This window comes from Nematolebias whitei, chromosome 23 (genome assembly GCF_014905685.2).
Source record: "Nematolebias whitei isolate Nwh7 chromosome 23, NemWhi1, whole genome shotgun sequence".
Classification (NCBI taxonomy): Eukaryota; Metazoa; Chordata; class Actinopteri; order Cyprinodontiformes; family Rivulidae; genus Nematolebias; species Nematolebias whitei.
Genome location: NC_056520.1, coordinates 19,399,657 through 19,412,038, shown reverse-complemented (window position 1 = coordinate 19,412,038; position 12,382 = coordinate 19,399,657). Strand labels below are relative to the sequence as shown.

At 38.2% G+C, this 12,382-nt stretch overlaps 1 protein-coding gene across 1 annotated transcript in view; it reads left to right on the top strand.

The window, feature by feature from the left end:
* Nucleotides 1-12,382, top strand: part of LOC119428660 (neural cell adhesion molecule 2) — a gene marked incomplete in the record, with an annotated part of 694,153 nt that overhangs the window by 485,177 nt on the left and 196,594 nt on the right. The window contains 2 exon segments of the mRNA XM_037696330.1: nt 1,956-2,099; nt 5,203-5,340. Of these exon segments, the coding sequence (XP_037552258.1) occupies nt 1,956-2,099; nt 5,203-5,340 (282 nt within the window).

The window sequence follows — 12,382 nt, the reverse complement described above, 5'->3', positions numbered from 1 at the left end:
TATATATATATATATATATATATATATATATATATATACATATTATTATTTTTTTCTTTTTTTTTTAAGTTGTAAGCTCAAGCATCCAGGTAGATAACAACAAAATTAAATTGTGTCATCTGGGCCAGTTTCTTTAAGTGAGAAACGTTTCGTCTCCCATCCAGAGAACTTCATCCGTCTGTGGCCTGCCAACCAGATCTGTCCCATAGGTAGATTTCATTACTGTGTTTTAAGCCAAACTCCTGTTGGAATCTCAGAAGCAGGCTCTTAACACATGCAAACAGGACCCATCCGTCCAAAACAATCATTATGTACAACGTCTTCCAGATGGGAGACGAAACATTTCTCACTTATAGAAACTGGTTCAGATGACATGATTTAACCTTTTTTTTGCTGTTTTCTACCTGGATGATTGAGCTTACAAACCTTATTTTGTCCTCAGGCTGTCAGCCATCTGGTCTAAAACAATTGACTGTTGTATATGATGATTGATTGTTTTGGACAGGTGGGCACTGCCCACTGCGCAAGGAGATATCTAAACGACGTCTTTTTTAAGTCGTTTTTGCTCGTCTTATTTTGGTCCCTTATTGTGACGCCAGACGACGTCTTTTTTCAACGTCAATATAGATGTGTTTTCTACATCAAATTTGAACTTATTTTAGTCACTTCAGAATATAATATTAAGTGCTGTGTCTTGTCATCATTGTATGTTCCCATACGGCGGCGAACCTATCCACTCCCAGGTGGATGTTGCAATGACTGGGGATCAATCCTGGGACTCTCAGGTTTGGCGTCGGCTGCCCTATCGCTCCCCCATTTTCTGATCAGCAAACAAAGCAAGAGAAACAGTTAATTTGACCATCCATTGTGCAACAGGAAACTGGTCCTCCACCCACTAGTTGGACTAAGGTTTGCAAAAAAAATCATCACTCAACTTGTTCCTTTATCCTCTTTATTGGATTAACAGAACAAATAGCTCCGAGAGAAATGAACACAGTAAATAGCAACAGTTGGTATATGAACGAAGCCGTGCAAATGTATAATCATTAGAGTAACTGTGCACAGTTACTCTTTAATGATGATAAATTTGATGATTATAAATTATGATTATATCCACTTAAGGCACACCCGCACCTGATCTGACGTTCAAACGTTGCACTCTATATTGACGTACAAGTGAGGTCATGTTTAGACATCTATTGGTCTTTGACCGACGGACTCAGTATAGACATGATCTGCACAGCCATTCGACGTCTAATGTTCAGTGGGTGTTTGCACGTGTTAAAAGCCTACTTTGGAGATTCCACCAGGAGGTTGACTTGAAACACAGCAATGAAGGCTACCTATGGGACAGATCTGGTTCGCAGGCCGCAGACTGACGAAATCCTCCTGATGGGGGACGAAACATTTCTCACTTAAAGAAACTGGTCCAGATAACATGATTTAACTTAAAAAAAAAAAAAAAATTAAATAATGGAAGTGCCTTGGATAAAGTCTGTGTAGTGGCATGTTTTTGAAGCATCCAACAAAATGCAAGATCAAGATATGTTACAATCCAATACTTTGTATTGGCCTTGGGATGGTAAACATGCATTCATCTGCTACGAAACTATCAATAGTATTTTTATTTTTCTGTGTTTCATCCCTATCTATTAGAGTTGCTGTCTTGCTATTTTAAAATAGCCTGAAAATGGTCACTTTTATTGAAACCAAATACTGAAATTAGAGCATCTGTTCTAAGGGATGCAGTTTAGATGCACTTTTTTGCAAGCAGTTATATTTAAAGTACACTTCTCCGACCGTATGTTCTGCCTCAAAACACCTTCTAGTTACCAGCATATTAGCAGCACAGCAAGTTCTTCTATTCCCTCCTTTAGTTGTTCAGGTTTCCATTAAATTGTGAAAGGGCAGAGAGACAAAAACCAGTTAATACTCCATCTTGTTTGATTTCACAGAGAGGCTGACATTCCGGGACGTTCAGTCACCGCAGGAGTTTCGCCACGGAGAGACAGCCGAGGTGGTGTGTGACGTTATCAGTTCGCCAGTGCCAGTGGTGGTGTGGTACTACCAGGACAGAGAAATAACAGAGGAGCACCACAGTAAGTCATGAGCACCAATTGTCAATATTGAGTAATTTATTAATTTACCGCCTTGTGCAAATGAAGGTTGCAATTAATTTTCTATGCATATATTGAACCAAAACGTGTACTATTTAATTGCATATTGTTGCAGGCGTGTCAAACTCAGTTACAAAAGTGGCCAAAATGTAAAACTTTCTTCAAACCAAGGGCCAACATTTTTTCTTAGTTGCAGGAATTGTCGAAACGGTTTGTCTTTCATCCAAAGGACTTCATCACTCAGGGGAGCCACAACAAACTCGGTCCAATAAGTAGCACACTCATAGTGGACCAACCAGTTTGATGGTGCTATGTTGGTTTCAGGAGTCCGCCCTATCCCCCGTCAACTCGTCTGAGGCAGCCTGGGTTTTTACATGGATTACTGGGCATGAACTTAGGTGTTTTGAACCACTTTGGCCATGGCTGCCTCAGAAGAGTCGACAGGGGAAAGGGCGGACTCCGGAAACCAACTTATCAACATAAAACTGGTTGGTCCACTATGTGAGTGTGCTGCTTATCAGTCTGATTAAGTCCTTTAAACGAAGGACAAAACGTTTCAACACAAAGAAACGATCCAGAGGACCTGACCCATTTTTTGGGGGGATTACAGAAAAAGTTTAACAAATTTTTTTGGACTTCAAAATTATCCAACTATCATGAGAAGTCTGCACTAAATAAAGTAAAATTAAACAAAGTATAAAGTTAGCTCAGCTTTAAAGTAAAATGATTTATTTGCAATGTTAAATCACTAATAATTACCATAACTTGCTAAGAAATGCACTGTATTTTCTGGAATAAAAGGCACACCGGTTTATAAGGCGCCATATCAATGAACAGGTCTGTTTTCATACATAAGGCGCTCTGGATTATAAGGTGCATTAAGCGAAACAAAACTACAGTGGCTCTAAGGTGTAAATGAAAAACATTTGAAAAAACAGAATTGCATTTGAAAAAACACAACATAAACGACAAAATCACAACAACATTTAAAAAAATGGAATTACATTAAGCCAAAGTGGAAGTGGCCGAAGCGGAAGTGGCCCAAGTCACATTAGAAAAAACAGAATTAAATTTGAAAAAACGGAATCACATTTGAAAAAACGGAATCACATTTGAACATTCAGAAGACCTGACTTAACTTTTTCCTGTTTTTTTTTTGTTTTTTTTTTCAAATGTAATTCTGTTTTTTCCTAATGTGATTTGGGCCACTTCCGCTTTGGCCACTTCCACTTTGGCTTAATGTAAATCCGTTTTTTCAAATTTAATTCAGTTTTTTCAAATGTCATTCTGTTTTGTTTTTTCTTTTCAAATGTAATTCTGTTTTTCAAATGTAATACCGTTTTTTCAAATGTAATTCTGTATTTTCTGACGTGATTTGGGCCACTTCCACTTCGGAACTTCTGCTTTGGCTTAATGTAATTCCGTTTTTTCCAATGTTAATCTGTTATCTCAAATGTAATTCCGTTTTTTCAAATGTTAATCTGTTTTCTCAAATGTAATTCCATTTTTTCAAATGTTGTTCATTTACACCTTAGGGCCACCGTACAAAACAGATAAGTCAAACTTTCTTCAACTCATTCACAATAACTCAACATTGTTCAGTTGTAACACATAAAATACAAAACAATGCACTCACTTTTTCAGTTCATTCCTCTTCCACAAATCTATCAAATTCTTCGTCTTCAGTGTCTGAGTTTAACCAGAATACATAAGGCGCACTGGATTATAAGGCTCACTGTCGAGTTTTGAGAAAATTAAAGGATTTTAAGTGCACCTTATAATCCGAAAAAAAAAAACCCCCAAAAAAACAGTATGCTTATATTTTAAAGTACCTTTCAAACTTGGCTATGACATGTTTCTTTTGTGTTCAACAGTACTTTTCATACATTGGTGCTCTTTATTGCCGTCATTTATGATGATAAACAATAATCATAAGAAGAAATGTTCTCAGAGGAATTACTTTTTGAGTCTAAATGCATCAAGTGCACTTGAATATTTAGAAGAGGAGTGCTCATATTCCCCAATGTGATTTTTCTCATTGAAAGAGCTCCCTATTGTTCCAGAATCACAGGTCTCTGGGAAATGCTATTTTTTTTTTACCCCCTTCTCCTTTGTGTTGGATTCACAATAAGACAAGGATATAAAATTCTATGAATAGAATCTCATCAGACCTGGAGGAGGCATCTAATTTGGACAGAGACCACGTTAACAAGCCATGGAGAGGATGGATGACGGAGCACTGTGAGATGAAAAGCGCACCAGCGCGCTCATGAAAAATAAAAAACAAATGGACGTTTTTATGCCATACTTCAAATTTTGCGTGCAAGATTTTACAGTCGTCCTCCTCTCCCTTTTAGCAGGAGATGTATATCATTTTTAGAGCTCTCCCAGGTAATCCCACCCTTTTCATCCTGAACAGTGTTAAATATCAGGAGAATGGCCTATTTAATTTGCAAAGAAAAGAAGGAAAAGGGAAGAAAAGCACCCACTCGCTTTCACTAATGTCCTTTTCCCTCTAGATGTAGTAACGTAGTGAGGAGCAATGCATAAGACTCATTATTTCATCTCCCCCTCCTCTCTGATTTACAACTGCTCCCACATCTTCCTTCAAGGGAGCAAAAAAAAAATGGATGTCTGAGTGCTAAATAGGAAGACTGACCCCTTGAATCCTTGAATCTGTCACATTTTTAATTGAAATTCAAATCTTCACAGACACCGTAGTGATAAAGCATTTGGAGATATATATATTTTTTTCCGTCTCTTTTTAATCATTTCACTCTAATTGAGATGCCTGGTTATAAATAAGTTTTCTGGAGAGAACTAAGATAGAGGCCTCGTCTAATCTTACAGTGGCCACAACAGTCTGGAGCTGTACTTTTGTGACTGTTTATCTGTACGGACTTTATCAGGTAAATGAGCTGAAGAGAAGATTGACAGTCTAACTACTGAGGACAGGGGTTGGCAATTTTCTCTGGCTGTTTTTCAAACTTTCTTATCGCACCTTTTTCTCTCTCTTTGTCTTTGTTGTTCTTTTGTCCTTCTCTATCTTTGTACTCCACTTTCTGTTTTCATCTGTCTGGTGAAGGCAGGTACCAAGTTTTGGCAAACAATAACCTGCAGATCAACCAGGTAACCAAGGCAGACGAGGGCGTGTATCGCTGCGAGGCCAGCGTGGAGGCACGTGGAGAGATCGACTTTGTGGACATAGCTGTGGTGGTCAACGGTGAGTTGGTCTTCAATTGCCTTCACAAACCCCATGCAAAAATATATTTCAACAATTGGCTAAGTCATGAATGGCGTGACTTTTTGGAACAATACGTTGCAAGACATACACCAAATTTGTGAAAGCCTGTGCAAAAATTCCCTTAGACAACAATGGGATTTTAAGTAAACGGGTGTGAAAACTTTGTTCTTTTTGAAGTACCATTCTTTGTAGTAGAAACAAAATCCACTGTTTAAATTGGTCACAGAATGCTGAGCTGTAGAAGTGGCCTAAAGCATTATGGTCGCTCACATATAATAAACTGTACCAATACATAGATGATGGTTGAAACATGTTTTTTTGAAAATCCTTCACCAACTCCTGCTTCGTCAATGAAAATGACTTTTGATTAAGTTTGGTAACGTGGGCAACATTTCACCAGATCTAGAACTAGATCTAGCTGGCATTGGTGGCTTGGTGATCTTGGAGATGGTTATGACACCAACCTGAGCTGTGCCAAAAGACTTGTTTTTGAGAAATCTAAAACTCTTCCATTCATCTTTACCCGTGTCTTCCTTTTTGCGTCACGGGGTTCACTGGTGCCCATATCCAGCAATTGTGCGAGAGGTGGGGGACACTCTGGACAGGTCTCCATTTCATCACAGGGACACATAGAGACAAACGAGACAAACACTATTCACTCTCTCACTCACATCTATAGGCAATTTAGAGTTGCCAATCAGTCTAACATGCATGTTTTTGGTCTGTGGGAGGAAACCGTCAGACCTGGAGAAAACCCACGCATGCACGGAAAGAACATGCAAACTCCACTCAGAAAGATCCCCAGCCAGGATCGATCTGTCAACCTTCTCACTCAGAGGCAACAACTCTACCAACTGGGCTGCTATGCCACCAAGTGTTAGGTCAAGGTCAAGGTTCTTTGTCATTCGCATCGCATGTGGTACACGTGGTGGAACAAAATTGTGTATACAGGGTCCTAGTTACATACAACAAAAGTATAAATTGTAAAAGAAAAACAGTAATAAGATCTAAGATATGAACTAAGAAATAGGCTCAACTAATAATACACTAAACATTTAATAGTGCAAAAGCAATACTCCAAACAACAGCTGCACATTAGTTAGTGATATCCCCTGCCAGGAACTGAACTCGCAACACATGGAGTGCAGACCCAGAGCACAGCCGCTAGGCCAGGGAGACCTAAAACACCTCCAAGTAATAAAAGTATACCAATTCTTAAAATAAGCACAACAGCGCGTGTGGTGATTGTGTAGTGTGGTATGATGGTAACATTTTGTCAATAGCATTTAAGAATAAATTTCTAAATTTTCACAAAATTTTATCACATTAATGTCTTTGCATAAGTGGCAGGGTTTAGTGTTAGAAGAACTTCTTAAATTGTACACAATTTTTCCTTCAAAATAGTGGCAGGATCATCTGGAACTTGTCATGAAACAATAGTGACTTTTTTATTATTATTTAGAGCTACAGTATATTTTGGGGGGCAAGTGCAAACTAAGAAAATTTTAGCCTACATTTTGAAGGGAGTTCCATTTCGGTGGGTACACTTGGTACAACATGAGTATTGGGATTGTTCCCCCACCAGACCAACCTGAAGACATTTCTTTCAACACGTTTCTTTACCGAGCTTTTGGAGCTTTGAGGGACTGACTTGTGTTGTACCTTGTTTCCCTTTCTGAGGGAACATTGGCTATGTTCATAACCTCTAGTTTATGTAAATATGTTGTTCAGTCTGATTCCAAGTAAAAAATTGCCTGTATTTTTTGCAATTTTGTTTCTTCATCTGTCCCATAAAGTTGCTACCTTAGACTACATGTGCTACGCTTTATCATTGCATGGCAGTTTAGCTTTTACACATCTATTCTCTTAACCAGAATATTGTGACTCACCTTTAGGTTTTTAGATGCATCAAGCTAAAAATTTATTTAGGGATAGGGTCAATCATAATGTGTACATATTCATCCTCATAAAAGTTGCCCAGTACCAATTTATGTTAGCATAATGTTCACCTCTCTGTTACGTGGTGGTAGAGAAGGGGTAGAGTCAGTTGTGTGCTCTCCCTTGTAAATGAGTCCTCGAGGCTCAATGGGATTTACGTGTCTAAATAAGGGTTGAATGAGTGTGGAGGTAGATTTTTGTTGTTATTGTCTGTCCTGATCTTCACTTCTTACCAGTTTGTTTCTGTAATGCACAATATAGTCCTAACCACCAATAAACACCTAAAAAAGAAGAAGCTGTGTGAAGGTTTTCAGAAGTGAACAATGGTGTCAAAAGTACGGAGGACCACTAACTATGCTTAGCAAAGTTGTCAAAAGGTGGGAAAAATTCTAGCGCTTTAAACACAGCTCCGAACCAACACATTAGCAAGTTCAAAGAGTTACTAATAGCAGCAGGAAACATCTACAGTTTCTCATTGAGCAGAGGACGGACCTGAGAATATAAGTATGAGAGTCCCGAAAAGCTCGTCACTCACAAATAGGAACTTTTGGGACAATTTTTTGCTGTCCTGACTCTATTTGAAGAGCTAAGAAGAAGCTTCTTTGATTTTCAAACAGATTTTTAAAGTACTTCTAAATGTATAGACATTTATTAGTACTAGTATAGTGGTACTCAGAATTGGCAAGTGCTCAAATGTAAGTACTTGGTTTGAAACGTAATTGGTGCAACCCCTATGTGTCTAGGGGAGTTTGTCAAGAACAAAGTCGTCCGATTTTAAGAAAACAAGATAACAATGGCTTTGGTAAATACATTAGAAAAAAAGGCATCAAGATTCCACAGAATAATAATTCTCTGACACTGAATTGATTCATAAATAATATGGAATAAATCCAAGGTAAGATTTTTTTTTTTTTTTTTGCACAATTCACACAAACCAACAATACTGTCCATCGAGATTCCAGGCACACAAGTGCTCCTCTTCACACACTGACAACAGATTACCATGCATTAGGGACCGGATTTCCTCTGCATACACAAGTGGGTTTGTTGCTGCTGTTCTTAAAAACAGAATACAATTCATTCCTTCCATTCTGGTGTGGCCAAGGTTTAACGTTTGATTCAACAGAAAGATCTCTTACCTGTTAACAATAGCATTTTTGTACTATGGCTAATTAAGATTACTCGTTTGATTCTTAATTCTTAATGTAACAACAATTAACTAAAAGCAACTGTTTCTATTTCTGAGGACCTTTTGTTGTTCACAAATTTGAAAACACAAGGTTTAATAGCAGCACATTGTGAGCTACTATTCTAATAAAAATAGTTTATATATTTCGAGATTATTTGACATGTTTAGATCATATAAAGTCACTTAAGTAGTTCTGATGTGCCTTCTAACAGATGAGGTCAGGTAGGAATCCCCGTGGACTATGATGTTTGCAGATGACATTGTGATCTGTGGTGAGAACAGGAAATGGGTGGAAGAGAACTCGGAGAGGTGGAGGTTGCACTTGAAAGAAGAGGAATGAAAGTCAGCTGTAGTAAGACAGAGTAGAGTACATGTGTGTGAATGAGAGGGAGGCTGGTGGAACAGTGAGGTTACAAGGAGCATAGGTCACAAAGGTGCAGGACTCCAACTACTCGGGGTCCACTGTCCTGGAAAATGGGGAGTGTGATAAAGAGGTGAAAAAGAGAGTCCAGGCAGGATGGAGTGGATGGAGAAAAGTTTCAGGAGTGATTTGTGACAAAACGGTATCAGCAAAGGTCAAAGGAAAAGTTTACAAGACAGTGGTGAGACCAGCTATGTTGTATGGTCTGGAGACAGTGACACTGACAAAAAGACAGGGGAAAGAACTGGAAGTGGCATAAATGAAGATGTTGAGGTTCTCCTTAGGAGTGACAAGGATGGATAAGATTAGGAATGAGATCATCAGAGGTACAGCACAGGTTGAACAACTGGGATATGAAGTTAAGGAGGCCAGACTTGAGATAGTTTGAACATTTCCAGAGGAGGGACAGTGGGTATACTGGTAGAGGAATGTTAGAAATGCAGCTGCCAGGAAAAATACAGTGGATGTATCTGGATGCAGTTAGAGAGGACATTAAGTTGGAGTGAGGACAGAGGATGCAGAGGACAGAGTGAGATGGAGGAGAATGACTCACTGTGGCCTCCCTGAAGAGGGAAATGCCAAAAGAAGTACTTCTGATAAGCAGGATGTGAACTTGCATTTACAGAGATATACATGGACCTCTGGTTGTACTATCTTGCCAGAGTTGAAATATTAAGCTGCTTTCACTCATAGATATGTCCATTGGTAAGTTTAAAAATATATATATACTCTTTATTCTCTAATGTAAATGGAAAATACAGTTAGCATTGTCTGTGGGTACTGTGGTCCAAAAATTGGTGGATGTTACTCCAATTTTCTCATTTGTTCTCATTTACTGCGAGCCACAAGAGACTTTCGGAGTGATTGAAATGTAGTTCCACTGAGGCCACGAGCACCTTGTAATGGTTGAACAGCTGCAATATTGTCTCTGCCTATGTAATTCTCTCACACCTAATGTAATAGCAGTGCAGGCCTTGGCCCAAAAAAGTATAAATTGCATTTAATTTAGCACACCACTTACCTCACTTCTGTGGAAGATCCAATAAGCCTGCTCAATGAGGCACAACGTATTATTGCAGTGATGCAACACTTGCCATGAGGTGCTAAGATGGGATGGGCCATGGAGCGCTTTGCTGAGCTTGCACACTGAGGGATCTTCACTCACCGGGACACACTTGATGAACTTTACTGTGTCTCAAAATGATGTCGGTGGACTATCGCACAGAGAAGTGTCCTGTAGTGTGTTTAGCCTTAAGAAAACAAAATCAAATATGTTAAAAACTATTTGGTTCTTAATAAGAATACTGATTTTCTAAAGTAAGCTTGAACTGTTTACAACTTAGTGAGATAATTTATCATTTGCAATTAAACAATACCATATTTATATAACTATATCATATATCGTATATATCGTATCGTAATATTTTCTAATAATCTCAAGTTTAAAAAAAGCCAAATTCTAAACAGATTGATGAGCTGGTGGCTAGTTTGAAAACAAAATTAATTGCTATTATTTTAAAACAGTCATCGCCAACTACTTCCTAACGCTATTAGCGCCAGAGCTAACATCCTATAAAGTGTGTCTGGGGCTAATGTCGTAAATATTAGCTCTGGAGCTAATGCGAAAGCTGAGTCATTCTCCTCTCTGTCAAAGCAATCCAGTTCAAATTAAAGGGCTGAACATCAGAAAATGTCCAAAATTAATATTCTAGCTGAACGGAGCTTTTATAGAAGAAAACTGTCCACATAATTGACCCAGAATGCATTGCAACGTAAATAAGTCAAGTCAACTTCATTTATAAAGCACATTTAAAACAGCAGCTGTTACCAAAGGGCTTAACAATAAAAATCAATGGGAGTAATTTAATGATAAACAAAGTAAGACAGATAATTACTTTGAAGCATCAAAAGAAAAACATAACACAGAACAATAAAATACTAAATCAAATCACACTGTGTTAAAAGTTGACAAAAACAGATGTGTTTTTAAGATGTTTAAAAACCGGAAGTGAAGTGGCCTGTCTAATGTTGGGGGGCAGATTGTTCCAAAGTTTAGGGTCGACGACTGAAAAAGCCCGATCTCCTCTGAGCTTCAACCTGGTTTTTGATCAGGTGATCAGATGATCTCGGCGCCCGAGAAGGACCATAAAGTTGAAGTAGCTCAGAGACATGAGGGTGCAAGGTATTTTATGCACTTAAAGGTCAATAGGAGAATTTTAAAATCAATTCTGATACATACCAGGAGCCAGTGAAGGGAGGACAAAACTGGTGAGATATAATCAAACCTACGAGTTCCTGTTAAGAGCCGAGTTGCAGCATTTTGGATGAGCTGGAGACATAAAAGGGAGACCTGACTGACCCCAACATTAAGTGCATTACTGTAGTCTAGTCAGGTAGTAATGAAGGCATGGATGATTTTTTGCAAGGTCAGCTCTGGTCAACACTGACTTGAGCTCAGCTATCTGCGTTAACTGGAAGAAGCTTTTCTACAGAACAGAGTTAATTTGTTTATTAAACTTAAAGTCAGAGTCTAAAACATCCCGAGATTTGTAACAGACTGCTTAAGATATGGCTGAATAAAGTCGATGTTTACATGATTTGTGGCAGCAGTAGAGCTAGGGCTAAACACAACTTCAGTTTTCTGATCATTAACACTTAAAAAAAATTGAAGTCATCCATGTCTTGATGTCATCAAAATATTATAACAGAGGGTGAATGGAGCAAGAACTGTTGGATTTTAAGTTAAATAAATCTGACAATCATCAGCATAGCAGTGAAAATAAAGACTACATTTCCTCAGGAATAGACCCCAAAGGGAACAAATGGAGTGAAATCAGAAGGTGTCCAAGAATCGAGCCCTGCGGAACCCTGCAGGAAAGAGGCACTGAAGCAGATTACGCATTTCTAACCTTGACACAGAAACTCCTGACACTCGGATAAGAACGGAACTATTCTAATGCTGCACCTGTAATCCCAAACTAAATACTGTAAAATGGTGATGTTTGTGTGTCAATATTTTTTAATAAAATATAAATACTAAACGACCTACAATAATAATATTTTTGGTTGTTTTTCCATATTTAAAGTACTTGTTTATCCAATAATATGAATTGTTCCAATTCATTAGAGATCCCGTTAAAACAATTTATATTTAAAAATGTCATAGTGATTTATGCAAACACTAATTTTTTAAACATTTATTATGGCAGACAGATGATTTTCTTACCGATTTCTAGGCTGCGTTGGAAAGGCTACAGCTTGCTTTTGCTATTTGTGCTTGCGTGCCAGTAATCAAAGTAGCTGTATACAGTCTGAGGAGACGTATCTGCATCTGTCAATAGTTGGCAGCAGTAATGTTGTATAACCCACTGTCAGGATTTGCCCCCATTATTACAAATGAAAATCTCAACAATGATTGAAAATTTTCATTAACCTTATGCAAGTAGCCTTGTAATTTAACTGAAAATAATATA